The sequence below is a fragment of the Cataglyphis hispanica genome, chromosome 2 (genome assembly GCF_021464435.1).
Source record: "Cataglyphis hispanica isolate Lineage 1 chromosome 2, ULB_Chis1_1.0, whole genome shotgun sequence".
In the NCBI taxonomy this organism is placed as follows: Eukaryota; Metazoa; Arthropoda; class Insecta; order Hymenoptera; family Formicidae; genus Cataglyphis; species Cataglyphis hispanica.
This window is the reverse complement of record NC_065955.1, coordinates 1,961,440-1,980,426: the sequence shown is the minus strand read 5'-3', so window position 1 is coordinate 1,980,426 and position 18,987 is coordinate 1,961,440. Positions and strand designations below refer to the sequence as shown.

At 30.7% G+C, this 18,987-nt stretch overlaps 2 protein-coding genes across 3 annotated transcripts in view; both read right to left on the bottom strand.

The window, feature by feature from the left end:
- Positions 1-2,144: 2,144 nt before the first annotated feature.
- Positions 2,145-4,555, bottom strand: LOC126857374 (eclosion hormone). Its single transcript, XM_050606739.1, has 3 exons — positions 4,503-4,555; positions 2,647-2,748; positions 2,145-2,543 (listed from the first exon to the last, which is right to left on the bottom strand). Exons 2-3 carry the CDS (start codon positions 2,744-2,746, stop codon positions 2,377-2,379), a joined length of 267 nt encoding a protein of 88 aa, XP_050462696.1. The 5' UTR covers positions 2,747-2,748; positions 4,503-4,555; the 3' UTR covers positions 2,145-2,376.
- Positions 4,556-5,473: 918 nt separating this feature from the next.
- The window catches only part of LOC126857145 (peroxidase), a 43,216-nt gene continuing 29,702 nt past the window's right edge, over positions 5,474-18,987 (bottom strand). Inside the window, exons 8-18 of one of the 2 annotated variants that reach the window (XM_050606323.1) lie at positions 17,846-18,098; positions 16,497-16,642; positions 14,360-14,601; positions 13,965-14,097; positions 13,669-13,796; positions 13,462-13,571; positions 12,923-13,015; positions 12,590-12,759; positions 12,349-12,457; positions 11,871-11,964; positions 5,474-8,154 (exon numbers count right to left, since the gene is read on the bottom strand). In XM_050606323.1, coding sequence (XP_050462280.1) covers positions 5,614-8,154; positions 11,871-11,964; positions 12,349-12,457; positions 12,590-12,759; positions 12,923-13,015; positions 13,462-13,571; positions 13,669-13,796; positions 13,965-14,097; positions 14,360-14,601; positions 16,497-16,642; positions 17,846-18,098 — 4,019 coding nt within the window. In that variant the 3' untranslated portion in view covers positions 5,474-5,613. Of the gene's footprint in view, positions 8,155-8,633; positions 9,796-11,870; positions 11,965-12,348; positions 12,458-12,589; positions 12,760-12,922; positions 13,016-13,461; positions 13,572-13,668; positions 13,797-13,964; positions 14,098-14,359; positions 14,602-16,496; positions 16,643-17,845; positions 18,099-18,987 lie in introns of those variants that run through there. The other variant, XM_050606332.1, reaches the window with a different exon arrangement.

Genomic DNA, 18,987 nt, shown 5'->3' with positions numbered 1-18,987 from the left:
CAGAAAATAGAGGTGAATGAAAACCAAGCATTCTTATCATTTCAGTTGCCACCCTGCCGTCGGTTAATCTAACTGAAGGTGGTGAAATTGGGCCTAAATAAAATTCATGCTATCCGCATTTTTCTATCGCACGTTTTGACATTATTCAAAATATTAGATGTATTAAACGTATATTAAATGAATTAGCATAATTAATTTATTATTTCAAACACATTTCTAATAGCAAAATATTTCGAGTTTTATTTCTAGATTAAATAATTATCACTAACTTACTCAGCATAGTTGGCTATTCAAATCAAAGTTTCGCAGAAACTTCACACAGAACGCGTCGTGAAACGATCGCAAAGTCACGTTCGAATCGTTCCGTATTTCTCTCGCAATTTTTACTGTTTAAAGTAATCTTGTGCACGAAAAACTATTACGAATATCTTTTATAAAGTTTTCGACGTTTGCCTAAAGTATTAAGCGTCTTGTATAATGGTTATTATACTACTATCGCGATTTCAGTCGATGATCGGTCTGCCATGTGTGTGTATGTGTGTGTCTCGATACGGTGGAAGTTCTCGCATATTTACTTTGTGCCGTTATTTCCTCGCCAAACTGCACGAAAAACTAGTGCGAATAATCTCTTATAAAGTGTCGGATGTTGCCGAAAATATTAAGTATCCGTATTATGTCGTTATCGCGATTTCGGTCGATGATTCGGTTTTTCGTATATATGTGTGTGTGCGTATTGAAATAGGCGGGAATCTCTTCACATATTTCTCGCGCCGTTATTTTCCTGCCAAACTACAACGAAAGATTGATTGCTGCGATTGATACATAATCATTGCCAGGTACGTTGATGTATGCGTTGTTTAATAATAAATTAATGACGTCATCATTATATTTTTTGCATTTTTATTATTAAACCTTTGTACTCGTAAAAATTTGAACCTAGCATGGCAGTGTAGCCAACTGAGAGACAATGGACAGACAATGGATGCGTTCCGTTTCACATATTGAGCGTGTACATCACCTGTAAATCTATAATTCGTAACGTATATTATATGTTGAAACGGAATGCATTTAATGTACAAGTGCAAAGAGTTAAAAATAATAATATTTTTGAATCGTTTTTTACACACACATATAATATAATTTTATGTATATATTTAATTTTACAAGCAATATAATATATATAAATCTTAATATATAGGCATTGCTATATCTGAAAGTTATAGCTTTAATACTTTCTCAAACATCATATTTTCTTATTTATTTTTAATATACTGCCACTGTCAAATAATATGTATAATATATAATATATTATGAGTATTTCAATTAATATATATTAAATTTATATCTTGCAAACAAATATACAGCTTAAATCTGGACCAATGCGCATACATATATTACTCTCACTTATGCATACGTATTATTATTATTTCCAACTGATAACTGCTATTATCGACGATCAGCTATATAAAAATTTTCCAATTATGCTTGATTTTGGTCTATTTAATACGAAAAGTAATTATAAATATTTTTTTTTGTTGCATGCATTTTCAAGTAAGGGGGATTAATTTTCTTGTCTAAATAATTAAACATTTTTTCAAGTAATATCACTTAAAAGTTATGTATATTTATACACATTAATTTCAAGGATCTAACATATATAGCAGAAATATATTTGACTAGTTAAGATGAATGAAGAGATGATATTAATATCAATAGATTCATAATTTCTCGCAAAGTACAAATTATTTTTACATTTTTTTTTTTGATATTGCGCAAAATTTGTTAAGCAGATTTGTTTTTCTTGTTCGTAATATTCATAAATCAGTAAATCTTTCATCTAGATAGTTCTCAAAGATGCCGCATACATGTACTTATATATGTATATTATGTTAATATCTTTGATAATTAATATCTCTCTCTGATTAAAAAAATATATTTGCATATAATATATATTAACAAATATATTAATAAATAAATAATATTATCATAAAATTATATAACAGCAATAACTGTCAATATAATACTAACAATTTAAGATTAAATGATTAAAAATTAGTTAATTGATATCTTTATACAATTCTCGTTTGACATTACTAGCAATTTTCAGATGGCTTGTAATATGATAGAGTTGTAATATGAAAGGTTTTCTCAGAATCTCTTCAGATTTTTAAATTATAATTACAATAATGCTTTAAAAAGATATACTTTTCGCGAAATAATAATGAACATTTGCAGATATATTATTGGTTAATGAGTTGTAACGCATAGCAAAAATTATTTCATTGAAATTTCCATTTTTCTGCGCCGCGTAATTGCGTAGCTTAATATTATAACGCAAAGATGAGAAAGTCGAAGAACTTTGATTGATTCTGAGGATTAATAATCGTTCTCAGGAACCTGAAGGAAAGGACGAATCGAAAACTCATCCTCGCAGTCCGGAACAAGCTTTCCTTTGTAACGGACACAAAAATCAGCGCATTTCTGACCGATAAAAAATGAGCCAAACATCTTTTTGCATTGCGCACAGTTCCGAATGCACACACCTGTATGCACAAAGTCAGTTTATACAGGAATATATTATCGGTCAACTCGTATTTTTAATTGATAATGTATAATTTGATAGAGATTTATTAGAGATTTGCTTACCGATATTTCGTTCAGTATCAGCCACAGATGTCGTGAAGCAAAAAATGGCGAAAACAACAGCAAACAATACAATTGTTGTGATTCGATTTGACGAATTCATAACTGAAATAAAAATAAGTATTTAAGTCTAAATTTTTAGTTGCAAATATAATTATGTTTATAACGACAATACATTTCTATTTTTTGTTAATCGTGTCGATAAATAATTTTTTGATACGGTTCTATATTTTAAAAATTTATACAAAATTATTGCTTACATTGTTCATATCCTGAATATAAATTTACACAACGCGTTAGCAACAGTCAAAATTTATCTATGGTTATTTGGAGATTTATAAAAATATAAAAAATTTTAATATATTACACGTATGTATACGCGCACACACACACACACATACACACGCACACAGATGATGAAATAGAAAGTGACGGTATATATCTGAACGTACCTAAGTGATGTCTTGCAACACTTTACGATGTGAAATTAAAACTATACATTCTATTTTTTTGAATTCTATTCAAGCTGTCCTTATATCGTTCGAATGTTAATATATAATCTAAATAAATCTTTAATTAACAATTTAGTGTTACTGAATCGCGAGTTATCATATTTATTGTTCCTACGGTGGTCAAAACATAGACATCAAAATTAATTTATCGCGTTTTTAATATACAGATGTGAGAGAAATATCTTATAATTTTTTAAGATAATTTTTAAAAAAATTATATGATACACACATACATACACACATTTTTATTAATATTTCATATATATTTATCTGTTTTTTTATTTGTTTTCCTCTTTCGAAATATTGCCATACGTAACTTATTGTTAGACTCACATTATAAATACCGAAAAAAAAAGAATTTATTAACTCATCTTCCTCAAGAGTTAAAGAATTTTTTAATCATGTATAGCAACCCTAATTTAAAGATATGTATATCAGAAAAAAATACTCCGAAAAGAATGAGGTAGGATGAAAATGTTCTTTCCGCCATATACACGCGCCGTTTTGAATTTCCGGTTTGCAATGACTGTTCACTCGAAAGGAAGGACAGAGAGGGAGACGACCGCAGAACTGAACTCGATAAACTTTCAGGGATAACTTGGGTGTTAAAAGTATCACTCTTTTTGAGAAAAAAATGAAAAAAATTGACAAGAAAGTCCATTAAAAGCACACGTGTTTACATACCGAAATCGTGAAGCCGTACGTCATTGGTCCGGATAAAATCGCATTCTGAACAACGAATTTCCGAAAGAGAAAAAAAAGGAAGAATATCGGATACGATTATTTATCTGATTAAATTGACATATATGTATAACCGTGCTGTCTCTGCCGCGAAGCGTTGCCGAATATCTTCCGCCAGGTTTTTCTCATACTCGTGAAGAGGTGCGTCTTATCGCAACTTCTTTTTTATAGATACAGTCATTTATAACCGGAATCTCTCTCCGTTAATCGCGCTTCCGCGTTCGTCTTAACGTTCACATTGTGAACACATAAACATAATAAATATGGATGGAAGGTATCTTTGGTCTTCCGTACTGTAGTTACCGTCTCCCTCTCTCTTTTTCCCTCTCCGTCTCTTTCTCTTTCTCGCTATTCAGGAAGCACTTAAGAATTCAAGACCAAGGATTGCGCAGACAGCATTCGATACCTCCATTAACGTATGTTGCACGAACAATCACGGTGATCGATCAATGATGCTTAAGTGAATCTTTGTAGACACGTGGATGAACAAATCGATGAATTTTTCGATAGAAAAACGCGCGTTTTCGCGGGGCAGAAAAGAAAAGAATGCATTACATTTCGAAAGAATGTTTTGAAAATACAATTCTCTATAGGATATACATTTACCTGATCGATACGGCAACTTGAGAAGGCGAAACTGTTGGAATTGTTAAACACTGACGAATGACACTGAACAGACTACTCGACGGTCTTATATATCCGCAAACGCCGGATTCAACCCTCGCGCTAGGGAAACCCCCGCTGCTTATCTTCCTTTAATTTCATTTCTTTAATTTCCTGCACTCAGCGCATATATTATATTTATTTGTATTATCTTTTATGTAACAATTATGTACTGTATCTGTAATTTTAAAATAATTGCTCTAATAATTAAATAAATTGACCTATTATTTTAATACAAAATTTTGATACATGCTATACACACACACACACACATACACGGAGAAAATATTATAGTAAAAATTATAATATTTATTTTTGTAATCGAATATAACAAGAGACAAATCACATGTGATATTTTTATTTACAATTAGTAATACTATAATATATGTATTATATTATATTTGCAAAGGTGTATTTTTTATAATTATTTAAATATTTTGATGCCAACAAACATGATTATTAATAAACAATAAAAAATGCATAATTTATAATTTTTATAATAATTATTATATTAAAAATGTTAATTCTAACTTTACAATAAATGTTAAGAAAGGGAATATATTTTTCATGTAATTTGTATTCTCTAGAATTCTCTTCGCGTATGGAAAGTGTATATATAGATGTTATATAGATGTTTTATTTAAAAAATATTTTATAATTTTTTAAATATATACGTATATAGCTTCATATAACTAGATATATTTTTTTTTTATTTTTATTTCTTATTATTGTTTTAAGGGTAGACTTATTATCAGGATATTTGTTTTTATATTTTTAATACATTATATTTATTTAATATATAATAAATTGTGCGAAAATGAATATTAATCAAAAATATTATTACAGCGTATATTATATATATTTAATTTCTAGTAACATTATGTATTATAATCAATATTTATTATTATAATAACAAAATAGATATTATTATATACTACTTGATCCAATTATCTAACATAATAATATCTAACATAAAAACATGAACATGTAATAATAAACATATAAGTTTAACATAATATAACATGATAATATAATTTAACGTAATTTATATTTTTTAAATTTCTGTTTCTTCACTGGCCTCATCTTTCTTACGAGGCGATTCATATTCTAAGCTCCAAAAATTTTTATATCTGATTGGAATTGTTTTACCTTCTTCAATCATTTTGTCGAGATTGTCATCTAATCTAGAGAAACGATCCTTCTTGTCCAAAATTTTTGACAATGTTTTATATATTTCTTCTTTATTCCTTGATTCTTCTTTTTGTCTCTCTTCTTCGGCTGTTGAATTATCTCGCAATTGATCCAAAACATCCTTTGTAAAGTAGCGAGACAAAAATTTGTCCTCCGTCTCGACTGATTCGGATGATTCTTTATCGTTGTTCTCTCCGAAAATATATCTAAGGAAATCTTTATCGTCATTATGATAGTGATCCTCGTTGGTTACGTCACTGTCCTCCGCTTTTTCTTTCGCGGAAGAGTGGGTATTCTTTTTCGCCTCATCTCTATCGTCAAAAATGATTCCATCGTCATAATCTCCGTTTTTTCCGAAATAATTGTACGATTCTTCTTTTGGAACCGTGGCGTATATTTCGAACTCTTCAGATTCCTCGCTACGATCTGCAGGATTTTTCTTACCGTCGTATTTCGTGTTTTCCTTGCTATGATCAGTTCGTTTACTTTCAAATATAGAATCGTTTTTAATAAAGTCATCCAAATTGAACGGTTTTCTATATTCATTTATATCAAAGTCAACGAAATCTGTGGGAGAGTTTTCACGATCGTTGGATTCTACTGAATCTTCTTTAGATGTTTCAACGTTGTCGCTTATTTCTGTATTATTATTGCGTAATTTGGTATCTTTAACATCATATTTATCAATACAATCGATAGAATCTTTATCTTCTATACAACCTGAATGCGAGATATTTACATTCAATAAAATCTCCGGCACGTTATTTCCGGTTTGAATATTCTGTAATACTTTAATCTCAGAGTTTGGAGACTTCGATGAAAATTCTTCATCGGGATTATAGTATTTTTCAAAATCAACATATTTGCTATCATATTCCTTATACTTTACTGTAGTTGAGTTCTGATTATCTTTATCTAAATTGTCCTCTTGTTGATCGACATAATCTGGTACCTCTACGTAAGGTATATTTAAAGGATCATAAATCGGAGTCGTATTGATTGAATAATTATCTATATATTTCGTTTGAGCTTCTTTTTCCGGAATATTATCAATCGTATGCTCGAGTGGCGAAGATAACAAAATGGTAGAATTTTCTTGTTCTTGAGAAGAATACGGCGATCTTGTCTCAGTAATAATTTTTTGTGATCTGTTCCGCTTTTCATATTCCGTTGAATTATCGGAAGACAAATAATCGACGTTAGTTTCGACATTATCAGGAAATTTATTCAAATCAGCCACTTCGGAAGCGCTTGCAGTATTTATGTGCAGCGACGAGATCAGATCATTATTTAATTTTATCGTGTTCACTATAGGATTTGTAGTCTTAGGTTGCCATTGAGTTTTATTCGTAAAGGTCCGAAAGCCTGATATATAAGGATCATATATTTCTCGCGACTTTATCGTCTCCGCGGTATCGAGAGTCACTTTATCATTTATCACTTGCGGCTTGTTCTCTGTATAATCGGCTTTCCTTTCTTGCAAGCATAATTGAGTCGAAGTATTACTTTTCGGAATATTGACATTTCGTTTAGAACGAGCTTTTGTGCTTCCATATGTCAATTGAGTCGCATTGATTATATCCCAGATACGTTTATAAAAGTCTCGTTCCGGTTTAATATCAGGACTTATCATTTGTAACTTGTGCTTCTCCGATTGCGAAACCATAATCCGATCTTTGTCAGTGCATGTTGAATTATTCTTTTCAGAATTATTTTTCAATGAACTGTAGTCGCCGATAATATCGGAATGAGGACGAGTACCGTTAATGTATTCCCAAATTCGCTTATAAAATACAGTACTCGGTATCGCAATGTTACTCGCTACTTTAAGATCAACTGCACGTTTTCTCGTTGGCAAAGACTCCTTTTGTTGATTCCGAGATTTTGGATAACGAACTCGCTTGTTCGAAGTGAAAGTTTTTTTCTTTCGATCATGCCATGAATCCGTAGTTGCCACCGATTCGTGAGACGAACGTTTCAAACGTTTCTTTTCGATTATTTTCTGTATATTTTTTATTGCTTTTGATATCTGCGCATTTGTTTGCCGCTTTTGGCGAATGGTCTCAACAATCGTTGTAATTTTGACAATCTCCATATCAGGTGAGAGATTCAAATTTTTATTTTGATTTTGCGAAAAGAATTTTGCTAACATAATTTCATTTAAAGATTTTTCTTGCGGCTGCAATATTTTTTGAGGCATTTCTAAGCTTTGCGGAAATTTTTTCCATTTAGCATTACGTGGATATGCCCACCACAGTTTGTTTGATTTATTTTTTAAATTGTTTGTTGTATGTTTTCTCATGGAGGAATCTTTCGATTGATGATTAAATTTATTAATATATATTCGTTGCAATATAGGTTTAATATCTGATACAGTTTGTGCAGATTTCTTTATTGTGGCGTCCTGAAAATAATCAAGTTGTAATTAACAGTGATAAATAAATACTATAATTCTAAATTACATTATATATTATGAATAAAACAAAGTAACATAACAAAGTCTTAGAATCAAATATATTAATATGATTATTATTTGTGTGCTTTAATGATAATTACATATTTTACACAATACATATTTAAACAATACATAATAAAATGTATATAATATTATTATTTGCCTAAATCATTATTATCACATGAGATACTAAAAATGCGTTTAGATAAGTTTTATTTAAATTTATTATAAATATTAACTTTTGTTCTTATTTATTTTATAATGATATATTTTTATAAAATTAATTATTTCATATAATTTTATTATGTAAATTTGTTAAAGATAAAAGTTACATTACAAAACCATTGTGCTATTATTATACTATTGATTTCAGTAGATTATTAAGTATGTAACAACTTTATGTATAATGTGTAATGAGTTGTACCAACTCTAATTCTACTAACTTACGTGCAATTTCTGCCTCGCAGGTCGAAAGTGATGCAGAAAAAATAGATACAATTTAATAAATGGCACTTTTAATAAAGTGGCTTTATTTCTTAATTGTAATTATGTACATAATACACAAATGATAAATAATGTAAAATACAAAATGATGAATGTTATTACAGTGACGCAAAAAATACACAATTTTATCATAAAATCGTTTGGAGCAAGAAATGGAGCAGAAATATCAACATTGTGCAAATTTTCAAGTCATTGCGTGTATTTACATCTTGCTCATTACAATAATATCTTGCTCATTACAATAATTTGAAACAATAATAAAGCATAAAATATTGTATATTTTTTATTAATATATTTTTAGTTGTTCGCGATCTTATCACTGACAAATAAAAATTGGATTTTATGTCACTTTGATATATTATTGAAACAAATACATATGTGTATGCAATCACAGTTTATAACATCCCGTTAACGTGTGGAAAAAAGTTCTTGTTTAAGACAGAGAAAAAAAGCTCTTCATATATACAATACATATATAAATTATATGTGTTAAAATTATTACTATTAAATATAAATTACTACTATATAATTATAAAGCAATAATATAGAAAAATAACAATTTTTATAGTTTGATAATTAATTCAAGTTCAGTCATTAAAACACGATGGATATTCCACGAAATTTTATTTCAATTATTAGTTAACATTAATGAATATATAAATATTTTATTATATTTTATTGTGAGATGAGGGATAAAAAAGATTTTTATTAGAAATATCTAAGCTCGAGTCCTCCTAGTGCATTAAGAAAGATATTTCGTAAGTACTGCTACACGATATACATCTTGCTATACATACACATGTGTATAGATGTCGATCAACCGCTTTTCCATGTTTGTGCGATGCACTTTAGATAGCATCTTAGAGCGCCGTAATAAAGTATGAAGACGGTGAATATTTTACGATCAGTCGTTTGTCTTCTTGCGGTGCTCTGCAGTTACTTTCTCATGAAGCCCAGATATGAAGCAATGCCGTTAATATTCTCAAAGAAGATTCGATAAGCTTGTTGTCTGTCGTAGTACTCCCGTACCATTGCCGGTTTCACCGGATCTCCCGATGTCTCAAGCAATTGCTCCTCCACCCATCGCTATAGTACAATAGGTAATTGTAGGTAGATACTAATGTGGTGCATGTGTGGCAGTTGTCGGGGAAATAGGGAATGGAATTAGAACGACACTGTACGATCACAAATTTTTGACAACAAACGCGATTATCCGATTTTAAAAATATATCCGCGCAATATACTTTACCTGGTTTCGATGTCGGATATTGAGGGCAAGTGTACAGACAGGTAAGGCAATGTTCAAAGTAAAGGGATAAACGTAAACAAATAATGAAACTAAGTTCGATATATCAATGCTATGCTATAGAAAAAAATTATTTTAATATCACTAAGAAAAGGGAGACAAAAAGATATTTCCAATAAGTAATGTTTATATATGTACAATGTCGAGTTTCTTCATAATCGACGAAAACCGCATAAAAAACACATACGCAAAATATATAAAATAAAACGATAATAAAAAGTTTTATTGTTCAAAGTATTATATTTAAAAGAATGGCACTTAATATACAAATTTCGCATATAATAAATTGTGCAATATATTCCGAATAAGAAGAGTTTTTTTTTTTTTTAGATTTCAACTTACAATACATTATTCGCAATTGTAATCGAGTACATAATCAATGATCGCGCTTTGTATTAAACTCAAAAAACAGAAGAGAAAGAGAGAGAGAGAGAGAGAGAGAGAGAAAGAATTTTTTAGAAAATTTTTGTATTAAATTAAATATTTTTAATTTTTTTTTTAAAGATACAGAATATGAAGTAGATCATTTTTTATGTATGTTTTGATCGAAAAATCAACTTATTCCACAGTAGTATTGGAAGAAGTAGTAGAAAGGACTAGATATTAAGCACTGCTAAATATTACAGTGATCCACGATGCTAAGAGGATAATGTAATAAGCGGTTACGTGCAAAAAAAAAAAAATAATTCGACTTGATTATAATTTACTATATACAAAACATGTATTGTGTTACACAGTATTATGTTTAATCAGACGTGAGATACTATTAATAAAAATAAAAGAATTATGGCAAGTAAAAAAAAAGTTTAAATATAATTTTAAAAGTTTGTTGACATTAATGAAAATTTTGATGATAAAAATACTAAACGCAATCTACATGATCAATGTACGTGACTTAACGTAATACAAGTTATGGCCAAATTTTGTGACAAATATTTAGATATTCGAGCGAAGTTATTTGCCAAGTTGCAATATAAGTGAAATGCAATATATTTGTAAACATCTCTACAAAGCTAAAAATCGCTATATGTGTATATATTTATTATAAATATAATATTAAAATAAAATAAAATAATATAATGGAAAATTTTATATAAAGAATGTAAAAGAAAAAATCCAATTTTAATATTAAAATTTGTGCAATTAATATGTATTATTTAAACTATAACATTACATAGCTATAAAAAGCTTCCGTATATAAAAAAAGAAACAAAACTTGACATATAAACAGCATTCGGCTTTGGAGAGTTGAAACAAATTTATGAATCTATGTCTGAAATTTTTGTTGTTTTTTGTACGGCAGTGTAGATGAAATATAACGTATTTTTACTAGGAGAAGCAATATGTACATTTTGTTTCGACAAGGGTTACTGTGGTATCTAAAGTGATTCTTTTAATTTGTCCAGGGTTGATATAACGCGTTAACCAATTAATCTGTCGTACAATCTAAATCGAAGGTTGCTATCATAATGATACAATTGCATCGACATTTATGAGCTATTATCAAGTGTTATCAAAGTTTTTTAATAAAAATTACGAAACAGATCAAAGGCAGATCAAATATGATCGACACTGGCCAACTCTGTGCTTCTTCATTACTCCCTACATGATTTAAATGATTCTCTTGACTTAAATGTGAATTCTTAATGTGTTTAATTGTTTGCTCTACGTCAACACGTGCATGCCTACGGGGTGATCTCGGGTTAGAGTGCCTAAGGGTTGGGCTTCTTGGCTCATGACTCGGTTGATTACATGGTGGTGTTCGCCTAAGGGCACTCTGTTTATTTCTAGAGTGGTGGAACAGACCCTTTTTTTATTTCCCCAACTGCCCGTACTGGTCTGCTAGATTACTCACGTATTGTGTGGCGTGACTCGTCGCCGGGTAATCGGCCCATTTCGATAAGTCGATGCTGGGTAGAATACCGCTTCGACACGGGACTCGAGGATTTCTGTTGCAATAAAATTGTAAAAATTATTTAATTATTTTTAAAAGTCAATTTTTTTTATAACCGAGCAAATTAGAGCAGAAAATTAACAGATTTTAATTTCTTAATATAATAATAAGATAAGGAATATAGAAATAAAATATAAATAAAAAAAAATAACAATACAATAATAATATAATAAATAATAGTACATAGATATTTTTTATGAATTTTATTTTTTATAGCAAATGAAGTAAAGTTATAATGCTCGTGTGAACGTGATTTACTTTCACATTTTTCACAATTATAAATTAGAATATTTGTTATTCGCTATTTTATAACTATGTTTTATGTTTACACAATTTGTTTGTTATTATTATTAAACGTATAAAAATTGTATTCACTTACATTTCGTGATCGGGAAGGACCATCGGATAGATTTGTATCGTATCGATAAGATCGGTATTGTCGCAGATCAGTCTGGCGAGCTTTGTCTTTCGAATCTCGTTCAGTTGCTCTAGAAAAGTGAAAGCGAGTGCGGTTTTAGAAGGTATAATATCGCTTCATTATATTCCAATCGATTTTATCGATCAAGTCCTTGGATCGCCCGACTCGCGATCCCCACGGATTCGAAAGGGTTCTTTCTCACCGAGAGTGAAGGACGATGGCTGGTTTGGCAGCTCGTACCAAAATCTGTCACCGCGACGCGAATGACTGAACTGCGTGGCAATCAGGCAGGCGAAGGTTGGCCCAAGCATACTACCCGGAAGTGGTCTTTCGGATACGCCGCCCGACCATAAATCCACGTCTGCAGGATGTCTGAAAAGGAACGTGATCGAAATGAAGCCGTTATTTCTGAACACGCTATATTTAGAACCGTCGCGCAATCGGTCCACTAACTGAGTAATAAGATGCAAAACCTGATCGATCGATCTTTCCGAAGGTTTTCGCCGCTGGCGCTTTACGGACACGTTATACTTACTCGAAGATAGTGCTATATCGTCTGACAGTTTCGTTTGGCATGGAACCGAATAATTCCTCAAAGGAGTTCGCTTCGGGAAGGCCACAGTATTTTCTGGAATTATAAAATTAAAAAATAGTTATCAAATGCAAAAAAAATAGTTATCAAATGCAAATAAATAATCTCTTATATTTGCTTATAAAATTAATTTTAATGCAGTTTTTAATGCTAACTGTTTCTTATTTTATTATTATTTTTTTAAAATTATATTTAAAAAGAACTTTCTTCTTTTTGTTCAATAATATATTTAGATTCGCGCTATTAATTTTTACCGACTATTAAGAAGCAATTAATTTTACAACTCTCTATATGACTACATTTTATTTTGTTGATATTTTATCAGCATACATTCAATTTCATTCTTCAATTGCATTTCTCATGCTTATTATATATTTATTATAGGTATAAAGAATTATAATTGCGTTTAAGATGCAATTACAGTTAGTTAAACAAGGTGGTTGGTATAAATATGGATTATAATTTGTGATAGTTCTGCTCACCTAAACTCCATGTAACTTGGAATACCAAACTCACGACCACGTTGCATATTAAAAGACACCAGATCCATTCCGAATTTTGCCCCTGCTTTTTTAAACAGATGATTCGTCACCTGTAAAAAATAAATATATATAATATATAATATATAATATATAAATAAATATAATATAGCATAATTGCATATTTTATTGATGTTATCATTGCCTTACTTCTTGCGTTATGGAATCATCCATAGCCTGAGCAACTTGATTCATCAAACCCATGAAATACTCGTCAAACACACCAGCGCGATACAAATCGTACGGTCGTCTTATCAAGTCTGACAATCTTTTCGAAGCTATAAAAACAAATATTTGTAATAAGATTTGAAAAAAAAAAATTAAAAAATTCCTGTAAAATTTAATTTTTTAAATTAATTTAAGTGACAATATATTCACGATTGAGAAGAACAATTTTTGATACACATTTTGTATGCAATGTAATTTTGTTATGCAATGTCGCTCACCAATAAATTTGTGAGCTTTACTCCATCGTTCTACAGCCGTGGGCAATAGCGAATGGCCGAATCTAAAAGCAGCAGCAGCGAAAGCATCTATTACACCTGGATTTATATTCGCATCGTATCCGTTCCAGTAATTCTGTGAAAAACCAATACTTAACGTCAACGAGGCTATTATTAATTACATATTTATGGCTGTCTGATAAATAACAAAAAATAAACACATATTAAATCTTAATCGATTATTAGAAATTTTTATTTGTAATTTTTATTTGAAATTTTTATAAAACATCTATATAAATATTTATATAGTTACTAAGTAAAATTATTTATACGAACTATAAGTAATTATAACTAATTTATGCGTTTCTATTTATTTCAGGATCATCCATCCCACTCACCTCCTTCTCGAGAAGAAGTCCGAATTTCTCCATGACATCTTTGCCGAGTAATATCGGGAGGAACTCGTTATAAGTGACGTGTTGAATTTCCGCGATGACGATGCGTCTGGCTTCCTGGAAGAGAATTTCATCGTCCCAATGTGGATTCACGACGGCCAACGCTTTGGCGAGCCGATTATGCTCCCGTGCCATTAAGGTGTGCATACAGGTAAGTACCAATTGCTCGTTCACACGAATCTCACCTGAAAGTAAGGACAGAGAGATGACTGATACAATATTAAGCTTGTCTGGAATTTTTAAAAGGTGATTAATTCTCATGCACGATCGAAGATAATAAACTCGCGATACTTTCACAAAGAACTAGATAATTCTTTAATTCTATTGCACAATGCATTTTGTTGTGACGACAATCTATTCTATACTGTAAGGAACATATAAATTATGATTTCTATCCGACATTCTCCGATAATATATCAATTCATTAATCTATTATATCAAGTAACTTTAATTAATTCAGATCTAAAGAGATATTTGAATAAGTTTTGAAGCATAATAATTTTGCCATCACGAAGCCATATCATTGCATTTTTATCTTAATAATAAAAAATAAGAAATTTCTATCCTTTGCTTATCTTCCTCTACACATCTTTTCGTGTGACAAATTTAGATTTGTCTTCGTTAAACTAATAATTAGAATAAACAGTATAAAAGCAATAAAAATAATTTAATTTATATAAACAAACATAATAATTTAAACCATTGCACAAAATTTTATCGTGCTGCATACTTTTGCAGTCAACAAATAGAATAACAAATATTGATTTTTTTTTTCTAATGTTCCTATGACTTTAGAGAAGTCGATGCTCTTGCAATCATCGCAACCACTCCTTTTCTCACCCACATCGTATTGACGTACTAATAATTATGCGTTATTGCCTACCGGTGATAGCTAAAACAAGGATTAAGTCAATTGCATACTGTCCACAAAAACTGAAATAATAACAGCCAATTTGTGCAGCAATTGATTTTTCCGTAACACGCGATTAATGTAAGTACAGGGTATGCAGTGAGATGCCGATGCCGCGCCGACATCGGCAAACGCTCACACGAATGCATACGATTTATGCTCAGCCTGCTTCTGTCTATATTCCGGATTCTGTCTATATCCAGGTACCTATGATTTATAAGATGTATGAGCGCGTGATAAGTGCATACAATTATCGCCGCAATCGAATTGTTTTGTCTCACTAAACCCCCGAGCAGATTCATTGTACATGTCGCTGCAAGATTTCTCGGATAATCGACGGATTGTCGTGGGAAAATAATTTCTGAGCAAGTAAGTGAGAGAGAAAGAGAAACGTGAGTGCTGAGTAAAATTATAAGGCGATCTAACGTCGATCACGGCTATCTCGAGAAAGCATAGGCAGTAAGCGGCTCCACGCGAGAAGGTAGTAACGAGCGTGACTTACTACTCTATTGTCTTGTATCATCAGACGCGCAAAAATCAGTAGAAATTAAAATAGTTATTAGTACGATTACATTCGACTCGCGCTGACTCATGTATCGCTCATTGTAAATTCAAATGAATACAATTGACCTAATAGTCTGCGCCCGCGCGCTTATATGCTGCATTTTAAAGCTATTACTTCAAAAGTGTCGGTCTAAAGTAATAACGAAACGATTGATTTGTCACGACCACCATCTACAATATACTGAGTACGTGCAATAACTAATTACATGATATAGGAAAAATATTAGAAGATATTACAGACAAGATATTCTATATCGATTGAATAATTTTTTCATCATAGTTTTTAAAAAATAATCACAGAATTTTTGGAGTTAATTTTTTCTTAAAATAAGATAATTTTAATGATAAAATTATTTCAATGTAATTAATAATAAATTTCAAATTTTTCTCTCAAAATATTATAGTTATTCACTTCAATTTTCAACATTTTAAAAAATTTGATACAATTTTTAATAATCTTGCATATATTAATGCTCAATATTAAATTTTAAAGCTTCGATTTTTTTAAACTTTATTTTTGGTACATGTATGATGGGAAAAATATTCTCTAGATTTGGGATATTTTTAGATTTTGCATATTTTTAATATATAGAAAATATAAATTACCAGCTTCGAAGCAGTACATTGATTTGTTTGGCCGAGTGCAGCCTTCATCTGGTATATCCAATTTTAGCGGCAGTAGATCCTTAAGACCATACTCTGAAAAAACTGGATTCATTCGCAATAATCCACCATAACCCATTCGGAGTTTTCTGAAAAATAAAATAAAAACACACATATATTGCACAATTATCTCTTTTTCTTTCATAAGATATTAAGCACTAATCTTTAGACTCTTAATTTTACTACCATTTAATATATCTATATTATGCAATTCTTAAGTTTAGAAGATTTCACGGAAGTTATTATGACAATTTAATATTTCTATAATATTATCGAAATAAATTGAAATATCAGAATAAGAGCCTTTTATAGAAATTTTTACGGAAATTTAACAATTATTTTTTTTAATTTATTTTGCATTTGGATATAATATAACGCTTATATGTATTTAGATAGAAAAAATATATTATTTATTAAAACAGGAAATATATATATAACAGATTGTGTTGTGTGTATGATGTCATGAAGGACCGTGAAGGTAACAAAGATTGAGCAACTACGAGATTCGTAGATCGCATCTCGTGCTAGAAAGCGCAAAGAACTAAAGGCACGTGTCTATGTTGCAAAAAATAGAACAACGCAATACTGATTTATTGTCGTCAATGACGTAATAGATATATATATGCCTTTATTGTTTAAAGATGGAATAAGATAGAATAAAGCTTCTCACCAAATGCGTACACGCAAAAATTCGTAATTGACATATTCTAGAGAATAATTAACGATTGATATATTCTCTCATGCTTATTTTTATTATAAAATACTATATGTATGATATACTCAACAAATTTTTTTTTTTGCTATAATTATTTAAACGTATTTATATGGTTATTCTATGTTTTTTTTTCTAACGTATTGTAATTTACGAAATGGAAATTGACAAATATTATAATATTGATGAATATTATAATTGACAAATTGAAATATTTATTTGAAGAATGAAATTGTCAGCAAGGAAAAAATCGAATCCTAATTAATCGAATCTTAAATTCAAAATCTTATTTAAAAAAAAGGCGGTGAATCTAAAATACGCACTTAATATTGCTATATAATACAGAAAAATTTGCGATAATTAATATTAAAATTAAAGTGGTCACAATTTTTCTATATAGATATAGCATTATTTCATCGTTACATAATACGCTTGTTGCTTAAAAATTTGCATAATTATAATTTTCATATTCATCTTATTGTTAGATGTAAATCAGCTCAATCATGCGTGTTTTTCGTTATATAAATATTTGAAAATAATTATTTTCTCTTAGTAATCGAATTAAAAGCAAATTATTTACCTAGCGAAAGCTTCCGTGATGCCATAAACAGTGTTACCATCCAGCACACCTGTAAGAAGATTGAAAGGTACTCGAGAACCGAGACGGCAACCAGATCGAACGGCAGGAAAAGCGCGAACGAAGTCCATGCAATGCACGTTGAACAGTCTGTAGAAATAGTCATCCTCCGGTATGAGAATCTCATTGCAATAAGGATTTTTCAGGTGTGGCGGCCGGCCGCAGCATTCTTCCGGGTCGTTTCGGTTCAAGGGATCTGCAAACGCGATGATCGATACATGATGATAGCAGAGAGCGATCGCGCGTTCCTATTACGCACATTTCATACATATTCCGCATGCAGCGAACCGACGGAATATCAGTTTTCGCGATTGAATGGAACATTACGAACATCGACTATTTCTCTCCCGACTGTCGTAATCTCAATCGTGTTTTAGACGAAGGAAAAATCGACATTGTCGATTAATTATCTTTCTCAGAAAACGCACACATGCGTGGAATCGCCTCAAGGGGCGACATAACAAACAAGATTGCACTCCAAATTATTCCCTTTTCCGAGAACAGTTTAATAATTGACGTAAATAGTCGCATTTATTTCTCAGCAATGATTACTTACAAGTCAGCGGTTTGCCAATTCTGGTAGACGCATTCGCGGCGATTTGATCTCAAAGCGATGAATGCTGCTCGGAAACATCATGGACGGATATGATGGTTGGTTTATCCGGGCAATGATTGTTCGCTTTCTCTCGTAGTTACCCTCCTTTTCGATATATATATATATATATATATATATATATATATATATATATATATATATATATACGGGAAATATGAAAGGGCTTCTACGAGAGCGAACGACCTACGATGTTACGATGCGCGCGCGAGAGCATATATCAAATATCTCGATATAGTTGCTTCGACGCAATATGAGCAATCAATCCGTCGAGGCTCGCTTTCTAATTTCCTATTCTAGTTGCATGATTAAATCGACAGGCTTTAATCATTGTAGCGTATGGCTGACGAAAACGTCAGCCCGTACTTTTGAACGAGATTATGTATATTGTAACTTCATATATTTAAAGAATCATTTCCTAATTCATATTAATCGGTAAAAAATAGTTCTCTGAGAAATTGAAAGGCGTAAG